We start from the raw sequence: 22,963 nt of genomic DNA on the forward strand, positions 1-22,963 counted from the left end.
GACAAATATGGACATGGACACAGGCAGTCCTGGGCACAGACATTAAGGAACATATACAAACACTCCCACAGGACACAGCCACACGCAGAGAGACATGGACAGGACCGAAGCAGACATGGACTGACATGGCCCAAGAATCAGACATAGACATATATATGAACAAACAGACATGGAGACAGACACACAGTGAAAGAGATTCCTCACGGGGACGCAGGAACCCTGTAAAGAGATCCACACACCAGGATTGACAGAGATGCAGACACAGATATGGACACAGCACATGGACCCACATACATAGACAGACATGGAAAGGCACATCAAAAGAGCCTTCGATAGGGCTTCCCTGGTGGCGCAGTGGTTGAGAGTCTGCCTGCCGATGCAGGGGACACGGGTTCGTGCCCCGGTCCGGGAGGATCCCACATGCCGCGGAGCAGCTGGGCCCGTGAGCCATGGCCGCTGAGCCTACGCGTCCGGAGCCTGTGCTCCACAACGGGAGAGGCCACAGCAGTGCCCGCATACCGCAAAAAAAAAAAAAAAAAAAAAAAAGAGCCTTCAATAGACAAATCCCCGGGGACAGACACACACACACACACACACACACACACACACACACACACACACACTCAAACACACACAACCAGACACACATAGACAACCAGACCCAAACAGGCACACGCAGATCAACAACTCACACATCGCTACAAACACAAGAAACAGCCCTACCTGGCTGCACAGCAACGTGAATGTACCATGCCACTGACTGTATGCTTAAAAATGGTTAAGATGGCAAACTTTGCCACATATATATATATTTTACCACATGTCATATGGACAAACAGAAAGATCTACAGAGAAACACCCAGCAGACACACATACCCTCCAGACCAACACATCCCACATCAACACAAAGAGACAGGGAGAGGGGGCGGGATGTGCTGCGGGGACAGGGACGAAGTGAGTGGGAGAGAGGGGTGCACGCTCTCACCATTCCCCACATACTACAACGTCGTGAGAGGAAGGCAAGGAGACAGAGTGCGCAGGAGAGCACAAGAAGCAGCAAGAGGCTGAGAGATGCACAGAGATAGACTAAAAGGGAGAGAGAGAAACAGTCTCTCACACACACTGACTGACACCCACCCAGACTCAGCAGGCAGCTGCCGAGACGGTGAGTATGAACAGTACACAGTAAAAATTAGCAAGATCAAGGGGACGGAACGAAACAGAGCAAGCTATGGTGTGAGAGAAAGAGAGACTGAGAGGAGGAGCAACAGGCTGGAGAACAGGCAGAAACAACCCAATACGTCAGAGGACGAGGAGGGCGTCAGGGAAGGGGAAACCCCAAGTTCAAATGAAAAGGGAAGACAGACACAAGCGGGCTGCGGGATGGGGGCTGTGGGCACACGGGTGGGCAAGGCTGACTCACTGTGAGGGCAGATCCAGGGATGTGGGTGGAGGATTCCAGGTGTCTGGATAGCCGAGCATCCAGTCCGACCAGACTTTCACACTGGGGAGCAGTTCCTTCAGGTCGGGGACGAAGGAAGACACCTTGATGTCATCTTGATCCTCCTCCTCCTCAGGAGAGGACAGCTGAGCTGCAGAGGCAAAGGGTGAGAACTGGGCCTAGGCCTGCTGCGGCCCCCGAGTGAGGCCTGGGGCACTGGGTCGGCAGCAAGCTCTTAGGGAAGGGAGACCAAGTCCACAGGAGAGCTGGGCCCAGAAGCGAAGAACAAGTGCCAGCAACTGAGAGGATTCCGCAAAGCAGGACAAAGAGAGAACCAGGGCACTGGGTCCGCCCTGCAGACAGCTGTCTCTGCTCCACCTGTGACCTGGCTGTAGCTGCTACCCTGGCCTCCAGCCCCTGCCCCCACCCACTTTTAGCCTTCCTCCAGCCCAGTGCTGAGATGGCACCAGGGTTCATGCCCAAACTGTACAACCTGAATTTGATGGTGAGGACGTATCAGAGAAACCCAAATTTTAGGGCGTTCTACAAAGTAAATCTCCTCTACACTTCAAAAATGTTAAGACCATGAAGGACAAAGGAAGACGGAAAAACCATTCCAGATTGCAGGAGACTGAAGAGACATGACATCTAAATGCAAAGTGGGATCTTGGAATGGATCCTAGACCAGAAAGAAACTTTTTTCTTCAAATTCTTTTTGGGACAACTGGTACAAACTCAATAAGGCCTGTAGATTCAATAATAGTACTGTATCAATGCTGGCTTCCTGATTGTGATAAGAGTACTGTGATATAAGAGAATGTCCTCATGACTAGGAAATACACAGTCAAGTATTTGGGGAGAAAAAGCTACCATGTCCGTAACTTACAATCAAATGGTTCATAAAAAAAAAAATAACAGGGACTTCCCTGGTGGCACAGTGGTTAAGATTCCACCTGCCAATGCAGGGGACACGGGTTCGAACCCTGGTCCGGGAAGATCCCACATGCCACGGAGCAACTAAGCCCATGTGCCACAACTACTGAGCCAGCCCTCCAGAGGCCATGAGCCACGACTACTGAGCCGGCCCTCCAGAGCCCGTGAGCCACAACTACTGAGCCTGCGTGCTGCAACTACTAAAGCCCACACACCTAGAGCCCGTGCTCTGCAACAAGAAGCCCGTGCACCACAACAAAGAGTAGCCCCTGTTCGCCACAACTAGAGCAAGCCCACGCACAGCAACAAAGATCCAACACAGCCAAAAATAAATAAATTTAAAAAATAAGTAACAATAACCATTAGGTATAGGTGTGTGTGTGTAGAAAGAGAGAGAACTTAAAGCAAATATGGTAAAATGTTATCAATTAGGGAATCTGGGTGAAGGGTATGTAAGAGAGCTGTTAGTATTACTCTTGCAACTCTTCTATAAATTTGAAACTGTTTCCAAATAGTTACCCCTACCGTCCCTCCAAAAAACAGGCAGTCCCGGAGGCTAGAGGCATTCACAAAAGCTGATGCGGGGTTCAAGACGGCAGAGTAGAAGGACGTGCACTCACGCCCTCTTGCAAGAGCATCGGAATCACAACTAACTGCTGAACAATCATCGACAGGAAGACACTGGAACTCACCAAAAAAGATGCCCCACATCCAAAGACAAAGGAGAAGCCACAACGAGACTGGTAGGAGGGGCGCAATCACAATAAAATCACATCCCAGAACTGCTGGGTGGGTGACTCACAGACTGGAGAACACTTATACCACAGAAGTCCACCCAGTGGAGTGAAGGTTCTGAGTCCCACGTCAGGCTTCCCAACCTGGGGGTCTGGCAACAGGAGGAGGAATTCCTAGAGAATGAGATTTTGAAGGCTAGTGGGATTTGACTGCAGGACTTCGACAGGACTGGGGGAAACAGAGACTCCACGCTTGGAGGGCACACACAAAGTAGTGTGTGCATCAGGACCCAGGGGAAGGAGCAGTGACCCCACAGGAGACTGAACCAGACCTACCTGCCTGTGTTGGAGGATCTCCTGCAGAGGCGGGGGGTGGCTCACCGTAGGGAAAAGAACACTGGTAGCAGAAGTTCTTCTGGGAAGTACTCCTTGGTTGAGCCCTCCCAGAGTCCGCCATTAGCCCCACCAAAGAGTCGTTAGGCTCCAGTGCTGTCAGGCCAAACAACCAACAGGGAGGGAACCCAGCCCCACCCATCAGCAGACAAGCAGATTAAAGTTTTACTGAGCTCTGCCCACCAGAGCAACACCCAGCTCTACCCACCACCAGTCCCCCCCATCAGGAAGCTTGCACAAGCCTCTTAGATAGCCTCATCCAACAGAGGGCAGACAGCAGAAGCAAGAAGAACTATAATCCTGCAGCCTGTGGAAAACCACATTCATAGAAAGATAGACAAGATGAAAAGGCAGAGGGCTATGTACCAGATGAAGGAACAAGATAAAAGCCCAGAAAAACAACTACATGAAGTGGAGATGGGCAACCTTCCAGAAAAAGAATTCAGAATAATGACAGTGAAGATGGTCCAGGACCTCAGAAAAAGAATGGAGGCAAAGATCAAGAAGATGCAAGAAATGAAGACCTAGAAGAATTAAAGAACAAACAAACAGAGAGGAACAATACAATAACTGAAATGAAAAATACACCAGAAGGCATCAATAGCAGAATAACTGAGGCAGAAGAACGGATAAGTGACCTGGAAGACAGAATGGTGGAATTCACTGCTGCAGAACAGAATAAAGAAAACAGAATGAAAAGAAATGAAGACAGCCTAAGAGACCTCTGAGACAACATTAAATGTAACAACATTCACATTATAGGGGTCCCAGAAGGAGAAGAGGGAGAGAAAGGACCCGAGAAAATATTTGGAGAGATTATAGTCGAAAACTTCGCTAACATGGGAAAGGAAATAGCCACCCAAGTCCAGGAAGCACAGAGAGTCCCATACAGGATAAACCTAAGGAGAAACACGCCGAGACACATAGTAATCAAATTGGCAAAAAATAAAGACAAAGAAAAATTATTGAAAGCAACAAGGGAAAAACGACAAATAACACACAAGGGAACTCCCATAAGGTTAACAGCTGATTTCTCAGCAGAAACTCTACAAGCCAGAAGGGAGTGGCATGATATATTTAAAGTGATGAAAGGGAAGAACCTACAACCAAGATTACTCTACCTGGCAAGGATCTCATTCAGATTCAGTGGAGAAATCAAAAGCTTTACAGACAAACAAAAGCTAAAAGAATTCAGCACCACCAAACCAGCTCTACAACAAATGCTAAAGGAACTTCTCTAAGCAGGAAACACAGAGAAGGAAAGGACCTACAAAAACAAATGCATAACAATTAAGAAAATGGTAATAGGAACATACATATTGATAATTACCTCAAACGTGAATGGATTAAATGCTCCAACTGAAAGACACAGGCTCGCTGAATGGACACAAAAACAAGACCCATATATATGCTGTCTACGAGAGACCCACTTCACACCTAGGGACATGAACAGACTGAAAGTGAGGGGATGGAAAAAGGTATTCCGTGCAAATGGAAATCAAAAGAAAGCTGAAGTAGCAAGACTTGTATCAGATAAAATAGACTTTAAAATAAAGAATGTTACAAGAGACAAGAAGGACACTACATAATGATCAAGGGATCAATCCAAGAAGAAGATATAACAATTATAAAAATATATGCACCTAACATAGGAGCACCTCAATACATAAGGCAGCTGCTAACAGCTATAAAAGAGGAAATCAACACTAACACAATAATAGTGGGAGACTTTAACACCTCACTTACACCAATGGACAGATCATCTAGACAGAAAATTAATAAGGGAACACAAGTTTTAAATGACACAATAAACTAGATAGATTTAATCGATATTTATAGGACATTCCATCCCAAAACAGCAGATTACACTTTCTTCTCAAGTGCACACAGAACATTCTTCAGGAGAGATCACATCTTGGGTCATAAATCAAGCCTCGGTAAATTTAAGAAAACTGAAATCATATCAAGTATCTTTTCCGACCGCAATGCTATCAGGTTAAAAATCAATTACGGGGAAAGAAACATAAAAAACACAAACACATTGAGGCTAAACAATACGTTATTAAATAACCAAGAGGTCACTGAAAAAAATCAAAGAGGAAATCAAAAAATACCTAGAGAGAAATTACAACAAAAACACGACAATCCAAAACCTATGGGATGTAGCAAAAGCAGTTCTAAGAGGGAAGTTTATACCAATACAAGCCTACCTCAAGAAACAAGAAAAATCTCAAATAAACCATCTAACCTTACATCTAAACGAACTGGAGAAAGAAGAACAAACAAAACCCGAAGTTAGTAGAAGGAAAGAAATCATAAAGATCAGAGCAGAAATAAATGAAACAGAAACAAAGAAAACAATAGCAAAGATCAATAAAACTAAAAGCTGGTACTTTGAGAAGCTAAACAAAATTGATAAACCTTCAGCCACACTCATCAAGAAAAAGAGGGAGAGGACTCAAATCAATAAAATTAGAAATGAAAAAGGAGAGGTTACAACAGACACCACAGAAATACAAAGCATCATAAGAGACTACTACAAGCAATGCTATGCCAGTGAAATGGACAACCTGGAAGAAATGGACAAATTCTTAGAAAGGTATAACCTTCCAAGACTGAACCAGGAAGAAATAGAAAGTATGAACAGACCAATCACAAGTAATGAAATTGAAACTGTGATTAAAAATCTTCCAACAAACAAAAGTCCAGGACTAGATGGCTTCACGGGTGAATTCCATCAAACATTTAGAGAAGAGCTAACACAGATCTTTCTCAAACTCTTCCAAAAAATTGCAGAGCAAGGAACACTCCCAAACTCTTTCTATGAGGCCACCATCACCCTGATACCAAAACCAGACAAAGACACTGCAAAATAGAAAATTACAGACCAATATCACTGATGAATATAGATGCAAAAATCCTCAACAAAATACTAGCAAACAGAATCCAACAACACATTCAAAGGATCATACACCATGACCAAGTGGGATTTATCCCAGGGATGCAAGGATTCTTCAATATATGCAAAACAATCAGTGTGATACACCATATTAACAAGTTGAAGAATAAAAACCACATGATCATCTCAATAGATGTAGAAAAAGCTTTTGACAAAATTCAATACCCATTTATGATAAAAACTCTCCAAAAGGTGGGCACAGAGGGAACCTACCTCAACATAATGAAGGCCATATACGACAAACCCACAGCAAACATCATCCTCAGTGGTGAAAAACTGAAAGCATTTCCTCTAAGATCAAGAAAAAGACAAGGATGTCCACTCTCACCACTCTTATTCAACATAGTTTTGGAAGTCCTAGCCACAGCAATCAGAGAGGAAAAAGAAATAAAAGGAATACAAATTGGAAAAGAAGTAGTGAAACTGTCACTGTTTGCAGATGACATGATACTATACACAGAAAATCCTAAAGACGCCACCAGAAAACTACTAGAGCTAATCAATGAATTTGGTAAAGTTGCAGGGTACAAAATTAATGCACAGAAATCTCTTGCATTCCTATACACCAACAATGAAAGATCAGAAAGAGAAATTAAGGAAACAATCCCATTCACCATTGCAATAAAAAGAATAAAATACCTAGGAATAAACCTACCTGAGGAGGTAAAAGACCTGTACTCAGAAAACTATAAGACACTGATGAAAGAAATTAAAGATGACACAAACAGATGGAGAGATATACCATGTTCTTGGATTTTAAGAATCAATATTGTGAAAATGACTATGCTACCCAAAGCAATCTACAGATTCAATGCAATCCCTATCACACTACCAGTGGCATTTTTTACAGAACTAGAACAAGAAATCTTAAAATTTGTATGGAGACACAAAAGACCCCAAATAGCCAAAGCAGTCTTCAGGGGAAAAAATGGACCTGGAGGAATCAGACTGCCTGACTCCAGACTATACTACAAAGCTACAGTAATCAAGACAATATGGTACTGGCACAAAAACAGACATATAGATCAATGGAACAGGATAGAAAGCCCAGAGATAAACCCACGCACCTACGGTCAACTAATCTATGACAAAGGAGACAAGGATATACAGTGGAGAAAAGACAGTTTCTTCAATAAGTGGTGCTGGGAAAACTGGACAGCTACATGTAAAAGAATGGAATTAGAACACTCCCTAACACCATACACAAAAATAAACTCCAAATGGATTAGAGACCTAAATGTAAGACCGGACACTATAAAACTCTTAGAGGAAAACACAGGAAGAACACTCTTTGACATAAATCACAGCAAGATCTTTTTTGATCCACCTCCTAGAGTAATGGAAATAAAAACAAAAATAAACAAATGGGACCTAAGGAAACTTAAAAGCTTTTGCAAAGCAAAGGAAACTACAAACAAGACAAAAAGACAACCCTCAGAATGGGAGAAAATATTTGCAAACGAATCAACGGACAAAGGATTAATCTCCAAAATTTATAAGCAGCTCATGCAGCTCAATATTAAAAAAACAAACAACCCAATCAAAAAATGGGCAGAAGACCTAAATAGACATTTCTCCAAAGAAGACATACAGATGGCCAAGAAGCACATGAAAAGCTGCTCAACATCACTAATTATTAGAGAAATGCAAATCAAAACTACAGTGAGGTATCGCCTCACACCCGTTAGAATGGGCATCATCATAAAATCTACAAACAACAAATGCTGGAGAGGGTGTGGAGAAAAGGGAACCCTCTTGCACTGTTGGTGGGAATGTAAACTGATACAGCCACTATGGAGAACAGTATGGAGGTTCCTTAAAAAACTAAAAATAGGGCTTCCCTGGTGGCGCAGTGGTTGAGAGTCCGCCTGCCGATGCAGGGGACGCAGGTTCGTGCCCCGGTCCGGGAAGATCCCACATGCCACAGAGTGACTGGGCCCGTGAACCATGGCTGCTGAGCCTGCGCATCCGGAGCCTGTGCTCCGCAACGGGATAGGCCGCAGCGGTGAGAGGCCCGCGTACCGAAAAAAAAAAAAAAAAAAAAAAAAAACCCAAATACTAAAAATAGAATTACCATATGACCCAGCAATCCCACTACTGGGCATATTCCCAGAGAAAACCATAATTCAAAAAGACACATGCGGGCTTTCCTGGTGGTGCAGTGGTTAAGAATCTGCCTGTCAATGCAAGGGACACGGGTTTGAGCCCTGGCCCGGGAAGATCCCACATGCTGCGGAGCAACTAAGCCTGTGCGCCACAACTACTGAGCCTGAGCTCTAGACCCCGCGAGCCACAGCTACTGAGCCCACGTGCCACAACTACTGAAGCCTGCGCGCCTAGAGCCCGTGCTCCGCAACAAGAGAAGCCACAACAATGAGAAGTTGGCACACCACAACAAAGAGCAGCCCCCGCTCACCGCAACTAGAGAAAGCCTGTGCACAGCAACGAAGATCCAACACAGCCAAAAGCCAAAAATAAAATAAATAATTTATACATACAAAAAAAAAGACACATGCACCCCAGTGTTCACTGCAGCACTACTGACAATAGCCAGGACACGGAAGCAACCTAAATGCCCATCGAGAGACGAATGGATAAAGAAGATGTGGTACATAAAAAGGAACGAAATTGGGTCATTTGTAGAGACCTGGATGGATGTAGAGGCTGTCATACAGAGTGAAGTAAGTCAGAAAGAGAAAAACAAGTATCGTATATTAACGCATATATGTGGAACCTGGCAAAATGGTACAGATGAACCAGTTTGCAGGGCAGAAACAGACACACAGATGTAGAGAACAAACGTATGGACACCAAGGGGGGGAAAGTGGAGGTGGGGGGGGGTGGTGGTGGTGGGATGAATTGGGAGATTGGGATTGACATGTATACACTGATGTGTATAAAATGGATAACTAATAAGAACCTGCTGTATAAAAAAATTAATTAGATTAAATTTAAAAATTAAAAAAAAAAAAAGCCGATGTGGCAGGGGAACAACAGACGGGCCTCACCACTCATCAAAACTAATCCAGAAGCTGAAAGAAAGGTACACCCTTCAGACCTACCTTACACGGCTCAGCAATCAGGCTTGGAATTCTAAGGGCAGCCTTAACGGATAAGGGGACACTGCTCAAAGGGCTAAAAAGAACCCCTGCTCTGGTCCAGTGAGTCTACCGAGATGGCTGGTCCACAGTGGTTATAGCCCCCACCAGGTACCTGACAAACAGGGACATACAGATAGAGGGGAAAACCAAAACATGGATTATGAACACCAAGGGAAACTCATTTTTCTTTCTTTCTTTTTTTTTTTTTTTAAGTTGCAGGAACATGCAGTAGTTCAGAGGTACACTGAAAATCCTAACTATTAAAGGTGAAAAGATAGAGGAGGAAAGACGCTTCCTCTCCTTTCTACAAGGAGGAAAGAGGGCCATAGAGGAAATGGGACTAGTTAGGTGGGCAAAAGGAAGCCTGGAGTAGAGGGAGAAGACGCAGAGAAAGCAGCATGGCATTCTGAGCTTGTCTGGGCAGGACCCAGGAGCTGGGACGTCCACCAGTCAGGGCCCCTCATCTGCTTACCTTTGGCTGATTCCTTCAGTAAGTCGGTGCAGCGCTGCACCAGGAGAGAAAACATGGCCAGGCCCAGGGCTGCGGCTTGCTCCTGGATCACAGAGCGACACTCCTCCGAGAAGCAGTCTGAGCAGGAGCAAAGGGAAGTCCATCAGTATCCCGGGGGCCAAGGGCTCCTCTTCCCTACCTTACTAGGTGCGAGTCCTTGCTTGCATCACCGAGCTCCTTGCCCTTCATCTAAGACTGGTGTTGTAATATTCCCTCTCTCAAAGGGTAGTCGAAAGGCTAAATAAAGTAATGCACGTGAAGCACTTACCACGATGACCGGCCTGTGGGTAAGCACTCAATAAGGTTATTTTAAGGCTCACTTGTGTAAATTCTGTATCACATCACCTCCCCAGCATCAGCGACCCCAAGGCGAGCAGCCTGAGCCACACCTGCATGCTCTCTGCCTTTAGCTGCCTGCTGAGGATGTGAAGCAACAGCAACAAGAAGTCATACTCAATTAACTCAGTCTCTCTAATGTATACATAGCGGGAATACAATCACCAATTAAGATCAGAAAAATACACATTTAAAAGTTATCTTCTTGAATCACCAAGCTTTGGTTCCATCCTTACCTTCTCTCTGTTCCTCCTCCTCAGAGAACACACATGAAACAAATAACCTATTTTCACCACATGAGTTAACTTTACATAGGACAGTGCATGGCACATAATAAGCACTTAATCAGTGTTAGCTTTAATTTTCACAAGTTCTCTCCCCTAGGGCTAAGAAATAAATCTGGTTTCCAGTACTAGCACCCTATCCCCCTCACTCTCTCAGCCTGCCCAACTTCCCTCTGGCTGCAGGTCAGGGAAAGGAGCCACCTTGGTGGTGGCCAGGGCTATTCTTTAGCGGGAGCTACATACACACCTTCAAACCACTGCCTGTACCTGCCCCTGGTCCGTGGCCCTCCCTGATAGGCACATCATCCAGACTTGAGAGAAACAGGCGACAAACAGCAGGCAGCAGTCCAGCCTGCAGCCTCGGCGCAGGAGACACCCTATACGCACAGGAGACGGACTCAGGGGCCAGGCTCGCTTGCTTTGGCAGCAGCTGATCTGTTAATTCCTTCTGTCTGAATACAGGAGAACTCCCAGAATCTCCAGGTGTTAAAAGGATAATTAGCCACATGTTTGATCTCTGTCCCTGCTTGCATTTTAACCTCAGTAGCCAAGGGGGAGCCCTCCTGCCTCTCCCCTCATTGATACTCATCTTTCCAGTGGGGCCTAATTGAAGTCTTTACTCCAGGAGATGCTACACAACCACAGTTATTCCTAACCGTCTTGGCCACAGGAGCAAACATGACTGGAGTATGCAAAGCCAGCCCCAAACCACTTCAGAAAGCCCTGGGGGTGAGTAGGAACGGGCTGCTGTTCAGAAGGTCCCAACATATGAATAGCATCAGTGTAGCAACTCTTCTATAGTGGCTTTCCTGCCATCTTTCCAGATGCCCAGTGGTCCCAAATGTCACCCTCTAACTTTCCAGTTCAACTGTGGCAGGCAGTAAGGAAGTGGTAACAATCCATGTGATTAGAACAGATCACCAGGCTCATTCTTCTTCCGGTAAGGCCCTAAACCTGTGCTAGAGAGACAAAAAACAAGCATCTAAGAACAAAGCGGAGGGAGGATGGAAAGTAGGGAAGGGGAAGATGTGTAAGCCATCCCAAGGAAAAGTTGCCAACTTCTCTCCTCCACCCTTACTATAGGCAACAGGACTGTCTGTACCACCCCAGCTCAGCCCAGGCCCCTGCCAAGCACTGCCAGCAGCCTGCCTCTAATTAGCAACAAATCCCAGAATGGGAGAATAAGTCCGTAACAGAGGGAACTAGGAGAGGAGGAGTAGAGGCCACATCCTGGTAGTTGACACACTGAGTACACGTTAGTGTCCCCTCATCAACTGGGCATCTTAGGCAGAAGTTACCTGCACACAGAAGGCCCTCAGAAGGGATGGAGGCGGGTATCTTAGCTCCAAGGACTGGCAGAAGCCCAAGACTACAAGACACTCTCATCAGCCTCGATAAGGATAAGATGGGGCAAAGGGAGATTACTTTCACCAAGACCATTTCTATTTTTATGATGAACGTCAACCTCAGGTTAGACTCCTTCTCAGAGTGCACAGGGCTAGGGCTCAAGGGGGAGAACTAACTGCTTAAGAACAATGACACTGAGGCCTCTGGGGAGTCCAGGCTGGCTCCTTTTTAAAGCTTCTTGCAATAAGGTCTGGGGACCAGGTGGGGAAGCGACAACTGGAGCCTCTCAGCTGTGTCTGGAAGGGCTCAACTACCTCTCAGGGCAGCAGCTAAAAGGTAGCTTCATGACTGCTCTGCTCTTGGCCATGGTTATGTCACCTCAACCCTTCACCCACCCACCCCCACCCCTCCATCTCCCCAGGAAGGGCCTGACAGCACTCCCTGCTGTGTTCTGGTCTGACTGATGGGGAGGTACAAATCAGTAAGCTGTTCTGCTCCGATCAAGCAGGTGGTGATATCACAGCTATCTGGGGGTCAGAATGCCTGGGTCTCCGTCAGCTCTTCATACAGAGCACTTTCTGGAAGGCCTGCCCTCCTCCAAGGCTCGGTGGTACCACAGGCACTGAGCATCTACAGTGTCCTTGACCCTGTGCTGAAGAACAAAGCTACAAATAAGACGGGATCCCTGCAATCTTAGGACCTTGCAAACGGTTTATTTACCCCCAGTAACCATGGCAACTCAGACCCAGTGCCTCCAGGGAGAAATGTATTAAGTGCTATGGTATCTTCAGGAGATGCTCTGTGCTTCACTTAGGCTTCTGTGGACTGAAAGCTGTAAGATGCCAGTCCTTGGGACGTACCCACGCTTATGCAAGTGGGTAGTAAAACAGCATCCAGATTCCCAGGTCCGCCCACTCTAGGGTTAGGAAACTGGTCCCGGTCTTACAGATGCCCATATATATCCCTAGAGCGGGCTGGGCCAGGCTAGCACGTGATGTGGGGTGGGGAAGGAAAAAGCATTGTTCGCCTTGGTATTTGCCTGGGTTCCTCTGGCTTTGTGTCAGGTAGCTGGAGCCTGACATGAACTGAGGAACTCATTAACATTGTGAAACAGCCTTTTCCCTTCTTTCCAAAAGCAGGCTTGCTCAAGGGTGTAGGGGGATGGTTCTGGCTAAGGAAGTCAGATGGAAATATTTCTTACCAAGAAAGTCACCTGAAGTCTGAACTTGGTTCTGCCCCTTCCCACATGCTCTCAGATGGGCAGGTGACCACATCTCCCACTATTCCTCTGGCCAAATACCTGCTCAAGCAGAAACACTCTTCCCGCTCCTATGTAACAGGGAGACCTTCTCATTTTTCTGAGAACATATTCATGGAAAACATAAACCAACTGTCGTCAAAGTTGTATGAAATCAGGAAATGGAGCGGCCGGGAGAAGGCTGCCATGTGGCCGGATGTTATGTATTTCTAATTAGTGCTATACATCTTTCAACAGCAAGTGTCCTTCTGCTGGGAAACACAACACACTGCCCTTGTTATTGTAACTGTCAGAGAAGTGCTTAAACAGATAATCTCCAGGAAAAGTGATAAACACGTCCCCTCTCCCACCAGTGTGTGCGCGACGGTGCTGCCAAAGCAAAGCTGTGCTTGACGGCTCCAGGATGGCAGAGCGTCCTCCTGCAGGAAATGGGAGCGAGGCAGGAGGGGGGAGAGGGAAGAGGACGGCAGGAGAGGCAGGCCCACCTGCCCGGACCCACCGAGCCCAGCCAAGGGACAGTGGTTCAGAACCACTGCTTCTGATCAACGCCTGGGTCACGGAGAGATCTGGAGGACACCAAATCAGTAGGGACGAGGTTTGCCGGGTCACAGAGAAACCTGGCAGCAATGGAACAAGCAGGGTTCGCCTGGTGCACACAGCCAACTTCCTAGCAAGAGAATGAGAAGAGTAATGAAGGGAAGACACAGGATGGATGACACATAAGTCTGCTACCCTGACAGCCGCAGAAGGCATCCAGAAGGCACTGGGGTCCACTCACCACTCCAGCAGAGAGAACCAACCATTTGCTCAGCTGCTTCACTAATAGCCGGAGAAAAATGCAGGCAAGACCACTTATTCACTGATCCCGTCCCCACCGGCTCCTCCCAGAGAGAGGAAATGAATGGTCAGTCACCTCCAAACTAACACCACCTGGAGGCGATTTGTTGGCTCTTATCTTTCAGACATGAGGCTGCTTTTCTCATGAGTCAGTCACCAGTCAGACACAGAGCTGGCAGTGTTCCTGAGCAGCCCACCAAAACCTCCTCGTCTACAGGAAGTGGGCAGTGAGAGCATCTTTCGACTGCTGCTGTGTGAGCCACAGAGTTCCCTGTGGCAGCTGCTGGCTGAAAGGGAGGTGGAAGAAGCAGTTGTTTCATAGGAACCATACAAAAATCTCACAGCAAAAGCAGAGATGTCCAGGCCATCAGGGCATCATTTTATTGCCCAAGGAGGAGAATGAATGAGTCAGAGAAACCAGGCACCAATACACCCAAGCAAAGTATTCATGCATAATGGCAGAACACAGGCCGACTGGGTGGAAGGCAGTCCATGACATATCCCTGAACAACGTACGTCTGAGACAAGACAAAGGAACATGGAAGGTAATGTTCCTTCCCTAAGAGCCCCTACTCCTTTTGGATTTTCTAGGATTATAAAACTCTGACTTCTTCTAGCGGGTAGATGTCGGGGCAAAGGAAATCCCAACCTCCTATCAAAGTGACCTCTCCGACTAATTCCAAAGTTGTTTATTTAGCCCAATTGTGGAGGATGTAAAGGAAAACAGGATACTGTCCATGAGAAGATGATATTCTAATGAGGAAGACAGGAAGAACACACAAACACCCAAATAGCTGTAATTCAAGACAATGTATTATTACATGCCACAGGAAGGTGGAAATAAGATGCTTTCTCTCACCAGAAGGAAAGAAAATCATTTCTAGCTCGTGTATATCAGGGAAGGTTTCACAGAAGAGAGCACTTCTGAGCAGGGCTGCAAAAGATGAACTGGGCAGGGTGAAGGAGGGATTGAGCGTGCTAAAGAGGCACGCAGGTAGGGACACACCAGGCATGTACCCAGACGGCAAGCACCGTACTCAGCACATGGTAAAACAGGGACCACAAAGCATAGGGCTTGCGACGCCACAGCAAGGAACGACAGGCTTGACCCAACAGGCAGCGAGGAGGGCACTCGCTCACGGTTCCTGAGTGAAGGCAGAGGTGAGTATTTTATGAAGATTAATCCAGTTAAAGCATTCAGGACAGATTAGCATGGCTGGAAAAAAAGTAACAGGGAGGCAAACTGGTTGGGAAGCTAAGAGGACATGAACTTGTTTGAATTAAGAGGAATTACATGTAGAGCACTTCATAAACTTTATAATGCCAAATAAATGTAACATCTTTCTTATAAGAGGTGGGAGAGGGAATGGAAAGGAGTGCACAGATGTGAGAAATGCTGCAGAAGGAAAATCAAGAGAAGAGAAGGTGGAGATGATGTGGGGGAGGGAAGGACTCTCACTGATAATCTCAGCAAGTTCCAGAGGATCCTGAGACCTCAAAAAGGGTAACACCCACCAAACGAGATCCAGGAAAGGGGTAGAAATGTGGGAATGCAGAACACCTGGAGAGAGGGAGGAGTCCCCAGGCTCCCGCCCACTTGGCTCTGGGCCAGTCCTGTCTTTCCAGAACAAAGACACTTCAGGGGGTCAGAAATACTTGAGGAAGACCTTGCAGAAGGAGGCCTGGGAAGTCTGAACGGTTCTCCCTGTGGAAGCCATTAGATATTCAGCACTTCATTTGTTTCCAATTCTTGTATGAGTGCAGCTCCAGGCTGTGGGGTGAGAGGCTCCTCTCTGACGTAATCAGGAAGCAGCTGCAAAATTAAGGAATCCCTCATGACATCATAAAAAGGGTCGATGGTTTACTGGGGAAAGTATAAAAATTAATTACATATTCCCACATGACTCCCCTCCCCTAAATCTGTACACACCCCCTCCCACCCCTACACATTCTCTCATCAACAACACCCAGAAGCCACCTTGATGAACAGGGTACAAAAGGGGAAACAAAACCCAGGAAGAAAAAGTTCTTTGATGCACCCACTGTCCGCACCACACATTTGGAACTTAACAAGTGATGCCTAGTCCTGGAATTTTTATACATATAACATGTTTCCTCAACAAAATTATAAGCCCCTTGAGGACCAGAGCTATGTCAAGACTTCACATCTTTGAAAATTAGCACCATGAAGGGGTTCAAGAAACATTTGCTGCTCTTAACAGCAGGTACACTTGCCTCTCCATTTGTGGATCATAAATGATGATTCCACTGTGGCCAGAAATAATAACTAAGATATAGGGAGAGCTGTGTTAGACACAGAGCATTCATATATATATATTATCTCAGAGCTTTACAAAAGATTTGCACAGGAGGTATTATTCTCCCTTTCTGACAGTTGAGAAAATAGGCTCAGAGAAGTTAAATGACTTGCCCTAGGTCACAAAGTCAGTTAAGTGTCAGAGATGGGATTTGAATCCAAGTCTGTCTGCTCTTACACCTACACTGTTTCCATACCTGGTGTTTTTGTTTTTTGTTTTTGGCCATGCTGCGCGGCTTCCAGGATCTTGGTTCCCTGACCAGGGAGTGAACCTGGGCCCTCGGCACTGGACCACCAGGGAATTCTCCATACCTGGTTTTCAAATGCCTGTGATTCAAGTTTCAAACTCCAACTCCTCCTCTCTCCTTTGCCATGAACATGAAAACCTCACACCACTCCACAGTTCTGCACAAAAAGCTCTGAGATAACTGTGTGGCGACTGAAATTAAAAACACAGTATTGCCAAAGAAAATGAAATACTTAAGTGTAAATCTAACAAAATACGAATGGGATCCTATGCTGAAAATTACAAGTGTTGATGAAAGAAATAAAAGATGACCCAAAATAATTGTAGAGACTTACCATGTTCATGGATTGGAAGAATCAATATAACAGAGATGTCAATTCTTCCCACAAAGATTTAAAGATTTAGCACAATTACTATCAGAATCTCAGCAAAATTTTTTTGTAGACGAAAACAAGCTTATTCTAAAGTTTATGTGGAAAGGCAAAGGACCTAGAATAGATAAAACAACTGTGCAAAAGAACAAAGTGGGAGGAATTATCGCTCCCGATGTTAAGTCAAACAAAGAAGGATAGCCTTTTCAACAAATATTTGCTCGAGCAATTAGATATCCACAAACAAACAAAGAATCTTGACCTAAATCTCACACGTTATACAAAAATTAACTGAAAATGGATCAAAGACTTACATCTAAAACATAAGAGTATAAAACTTTTAGACAAAAAATAGAAAAAAATCATCAGGATCTAGGACTAAGTGAAGAATTCTTGGACTTGATGCAAAAAGTACAATCTATAAAAGGAAAACTGGTATGCTAGACCTCATAAAAATTAAAATCTTTCGCTCTGTAAGAGGATGAAAAAGCAAATTATAGACTAGGAAAATGTATTTGCAAACTACATATCTTGCACAGGACTAGTATCTAGACTATATTAAGAACTCTCAAAACTCACCAGTAAAGAAAACAAACAGTCCAATTAGAAAACGGGCAAAAGACATGAACAGACATTTTACCAAAAAGGATATACAGGTGAAATATAAGCACATGAAAAGATGTTCAATAGCATTAGCCATTAGGGAAATCAAAGTTAAAACTACAGTGTTAAAATTACTTATCAGGGGCTTCCCTGGTGGCGCAGTGGTTAAGAATCCACCTGCCAATGCAGGGGACACGGGTTCGAGCCCTGGTCCGGGAAGATCCCACGTGCCGCGGAGCAACTAAGCCTGTGCGCCACGACTATTGAGCCTGTGCGCCACGACTATTGAGCCTGTGCTCTAGAGCCTGCGAGCCACGACTACTGAGCCTGTGTGCCACAACTACTGAAGCCTGCACGCCTAGAGCCCGTGCCCTGCAACAAGAGAAGCCAGTGCAACGAGAAGCCCACGCACCACAACGAAGAGTAGTCCCCGCTCGCCGCAACTAGAGAAAGCCCGCGTGCAGCAATGAAGACCCAATGCAGCCAAAAATAAATAAATAAAATAAATTTATTTTAAAAAAAACACAAAAAACTACTTATCAGAATGGCTAAAACAAAAAATAGTAACAACACCAAAAACTGATGAGGATGCAGAGAAATTGGATCATACGTACCTAGCGGATTGGAATATAAAATGGTACAGCCACTCTGAAAAACCGTTTGGCAGTTCCTTCTAAAACTAATAATGCACTTATGATATGACTCAGCAATTATACTCCTGGGCATTTATCCCAGAGAAATAAAAACTTATGTTTGCACAAAAACCTGTATGCTAATGTTTATAGCAGCTTTATTGATAATAGCTTAAAACTGGAAACAACCCAGATGTTCTTCACTGGATGAATGGTTAAACAAACTGTGGAATATCCATACTATGGAATACTACTCAGCCATAAAAAGAAAAGAACAACTGGTACACGCAATAACAGACCGTCAGGGAATTATGCTGAGTGAAAACAGCTGATTTCAAAAGGTTACAGGCTATATGATCTCATTTATATAATATTCTTGAAATAATGTAATTATAGAGATGGAAAACAGGGCTTAGGGTTTGGGGATGGAAGGGGGCAGGGATGGTTCTTACAAGGTAGCATGAAGGAGCTTTGTAGTGATGGAACAGTTCTGCATCTTTTTTTATATATATATATAAAATTATTTATTTAATTTATTTATTTTTGGCTGCACTGGGTCTTGTTGCTGTGCGCAGGCTTTCTCTAGTTGTGGTGAGCAGGGGCTACTCTTCGTTGCGGTGCGTGGGCTTCTCGTTGCACTGGCTTCTCTTGTTGCGGAGCACGGGCTCTAGGCGTGCGGGCTCTAGAGCGCAGGCTCAGCAGTTGTGGCGCACGGGCTTAGTTGCTCCGCGGCATGTGGAATCTTCCCAGACCAGGGCTCAAACCCATGTCCCCTGCACTGGCAGACGGATTTTTAACCACTGCGCCACCAGGGAAGCCCCAGTTCTGCATCTTGATTGTGAAGTAGTTACATGAAACTACCGTTGTGATAAAACTGCATACAACTATACATAAACACAAACAAGTGCACGTATAACTGGTGAAATCTGAATAAGGTCTGTGGATTGTACCAATGTCAATTTCATGGTGTTGATACTGCACTGAAGTTATGCAAGATGCTAACATTAGGGAAGGAGGGATGAAGGGTGAACAGGACCTTCTGTACTTTTTTTTTCTTTTTTACAATTTCCTGTGAATCTATAATTATTTCAAAATGAAAATTTTAAAACAAGTAAACAAACAAAAGTAAGCCAACAAACATACCCAAAAAGATCTGACATAGGATTCCAGAAACGTTTCTCTTTTACATAGAAAAGGGTTCTTAAGACATTTTGAGGACGGTTTCTCCGTTAGTTGAGAATACTCTGTGCAGATGCTGCAGCCCCTTGTTCTCATCGTGTGCTGACTGGCCTGAGCTGATGGAGATGCCCAGCTGTGTGGCTCCTTAACTGGACTGAGCAAGAAACTGCCAGGGGCAACCAAAAGGAAAATAAGAAAAAAGAAGGGAAAGTTCACTGAAGACAGAACTTCTGTCTAAAGAATAAGGAGTAAAGCAAGAGAACTTCATCATCAAGGCTATGACTCATCGGATCAGTAAAATCCACGTCAAACAGCACAAAGTGAAGGTGATGAGAAAGTGACGAAAGATGACAAGAAGAACGAACTGCAGAAGCTAAGTGAGCTGTTTAAACATGTTCTTGCTCCTCAAAAAATAAGTAAAGGTATAAATCTCAAACCAATGGTATGTACATTCTTCAAACAAGGGCAGTCAGGGGAAAAAAGTTGTTTAACACATGAGCCCTAGCACTGTTTTCTTCATAAACGAAGCTGCTTATTTATGCATTTTCAGCGCTGCACTGCTTCAGACTGTTAATCAGATGGATATTAAGATTTTTTTTTTAATTAGCAGCATCAGCTACAATACTATTTTAAACTGCTCCTTTGCCAACAAATCTGTAAAGATCATTAAAAAAAAAAAAGCTTGTTCTTTAAAAGACAAAAGTGAAAAGAGAAGCCACAAAGAAAATTGTCTCACTGGGAGAAAATATTTGTAAAATATATATCTGACAAAGGACTCATGTCTCGAACATATGAAGAACTCTTTCAAATTAATAAGATAAACCAAAAAATGAGCAAAGAAGCTATGTAGATGGCAAATAAGTACGTGCTAGGGACTTCCCTGGCGGTCCAGTGGTTAAGACCCTGAGCTTCCACTGCAGGGGGCACGGGTTTAATCCCTGGTCAGGGAACTAAGATCCCACATGCCCTGCGGTGCGGCCAAAAAAAAAACAAAAACAAAAAAAACCCACCAACAAAACAAATGAACATGTACTTCTGATAAGACGCTCAACATTATTAATCAGTAGGGAAATCTAAACCTCGAAAAACTCCACACCCGCTAGTATGTCTGTAATCAAAAAGAGACAGAATAACAAAGTGTTGGTGAGGATGCAGAGTAACTGCAGCTCTCACCCACTGCTTTGGGAATTAAAAATGGCACAACCACTTTGGAAAATAGTTGGGAAGTTTCTTAAAAAGTTAAAATACACATTTACCAAATGACCTGGGTAGACAATTCCTAGGTATTTACCTAAGAGAAATGAAAGCATATGTTCACACAGAGACTTACACTTGAATGTTTATAGCAGTCTTATGCGTAACAGCCAAAAACTGGAAAACAAAACCAGATGTCCATCAACAAGGGGGACAGATAAACAAATTGTGGTATATCCACACAATGGAAGACCAGTCAGCAACCAAAAGGAGCAAACTACTGTATCACTCAACAACACAGATGAATGTCAAAATCAATGTGGAGTAAAGAAGGCAGGCCAAAGGGAGGCTGGGGAGGGAGGGAGGGAGAGAACTTACTGTCAAATGCTAGAAAATGCAAACTAATCTACAGTGACAGAAAGCAGATCAGTGGTCGCCTAGGACTGGAAGGGGAAGGTTAAGGAAGAACAGATTACAAGGGAGCACCGAAACTTTCACTTTAAGGGGTGAAGGATACGTTCACTATCTTGATTGTGGTGATGGTTTCACAAATGTATACATATGTCTAAATTCATCCAATCTGTACACTTTAAATATGTGTGGTCTAAAATACATCAATCACAGGGACTCTCCTCGTGGTCCAGTGGTTAAGAATCTGTCTTGCAATGCAGGGGACACTGGTTTGATCCCTGGTCGGGGAACTAAGCTCACGCAACACAACCAGAGAGCCCAGGTGCTACAACGACAGAGCCCAGGCACTCTGGAGCCCGGGCACCACAACTAGAGAGAGAGAAGCCCGCGCACCGCAACAAAGAGCCCGCGTGCCGCAACTAAGACCCAACCTGACCAAATAAATAAATAAATAATAAAAATATAAAATACATCAATTACATCTCAGTAAAACTGTTAAACAGATTTCTTAAATAGGGGAATGATTGCTTCAACTCCTCAGATTTTAAGAGTTTATAATTAGAGATGGATTTAATCAAGAAAGCTGGACAGCTACTGAGTGCCTAATACATACAAAGGCCCTGAGCAAGGTGTTTTGCATACACTACCTAATTTGATACTCAGAAAAACACTACAAACTGGCATTGATATTCCCTACTTCATAGACAAGAAAACTAAGCCTCAGAGGAGATAAGTTAACTTTGTTCATCAAGGTCACACAGCTGATAAATGGCTGAGTGGAGAATTCAAACCTTTGGTCTGGTTGATTGCAAAGCTCCTTATGGCACTATAACGCAACTGCTACCTTCTGAAGGTATGAAAATGACCTCCAGAGGTGCTAGGCCCTCTCCAGAGGGCAGCTTGGCTTTCCCTCCTCCTCGACATGGAGCTCTAGAGCAAAGAAATGTCCTGGGAACTCTATCGATACATCTTGGCAAGACAGACGGCAACCCATTTCTACTCTCTACAAGGAAAAATGAAAACACTTCTCAATGAGTGCTTAGCTTTCTCCAGGGAATATCCATGCAATTTTAGAAATGGTATTCCTATAGATTTCCTGGAAAAATTAAACCAATCACTAATCAAAACATACTCTGGCCATTTCCACCTTAGTTGTATCTCTGGATTGATACTTTTGTCGCTCAGAATTTCCTGCCTGATTCCAGGGTTATTCAAATACATGTCCCCTCTTGGGCAAGCAGACCTGCTGCCAGCAGGATGGCATGCTGGCACCAGCCAAGCCTCTCAGGAATGGGGCCCAACGGAAGAGCACCTGTCATTCCAGCATCGCATTTGGAGGAGTTACAAGTAGATCTTGGAGGACAGAGTTTCTGCTTCTACATTTCTTGCCAGAGGTTTTAGGAAGCTTGCTTCTCTCCCAACATTTGAGGAAAGCAAAGGAGGAGTAAAAAAGAGGGGCAGCTTTTACTTATATCAGGCAGGTAAATCCCTATGGAATTCCATCAGGAGATCTGGAGTGTCTTGTGTCAGAAGTTACTTAAGGCTGTGGAGGAGAAGAGAAGCGAAGAGGCTTCCTAAGAGGCATGCCTGCTGGCCAACCTAGAAGGAAGCTTTCGCTGTAACAGTGAGAAGGAATTAATACAGCTACATCCCTTCTGACAGAGTGGGCAGAGATTTGGCATCAGATTCAAACAGTCTGAAACCTGCCTTTGCTGGTATGATGCTTCAGGAGCAATCTGGGCTCAAAGTAAAAGTTAGTGAGAGATAATGCCTGCAGACATCCTCATTCAGAGGAAGCTCCTTTGATATGGCAGGCAGAGAGGCAGAGAAGTGCTCAGCTTTCATTTTAACAGATTAACTCAATTTCTTTTCATT

The 22,963-nt window shown here is 44.7% G+C and overlaps 1 protein-coding gene across 1 annotated transcript in view; it reads right to left on the minus strand.

The window, feature by feature from the left end:
* Positions 1 to 22,963, minus strand: part of SMG6 (SMG6 nonsense mediated mRNA decay factor) — a 235,560-nt gene that overhangs the window by 126,064 nt on the left and 86,533 nt on the right. Inside the window, exons 11-12 of the mRNA XM_065897653.1 lie at positions 10,034 to 10,150; positions 1,424 to 1,592 (exon numbers count right to left, since the gene is read on the minus strand). Coding sequence (XP_065753725.1) covers positions 1,424 to 1,592; positions 10,034 to 10,150 — 286 coding nt within the window. The remainder of the gene's footprint in view (positions 1 to 1,423; positions 1,593 to 10,033; positions 10,151 to 22,963) is intronic.

This window comes from Phocoena phocoena, chromosome 19 (assembly GCF_963924675.1).
Source record: "Phocoena phocoena chromosome 19, mPhoPho1.1, whole genome shotgun sequence".
NCBI lineage: Eukaryota > Metazoa > Chordata > Mammalia > Artiodactyla > Phocoenidae > Phocoena > Phocoena phocoena.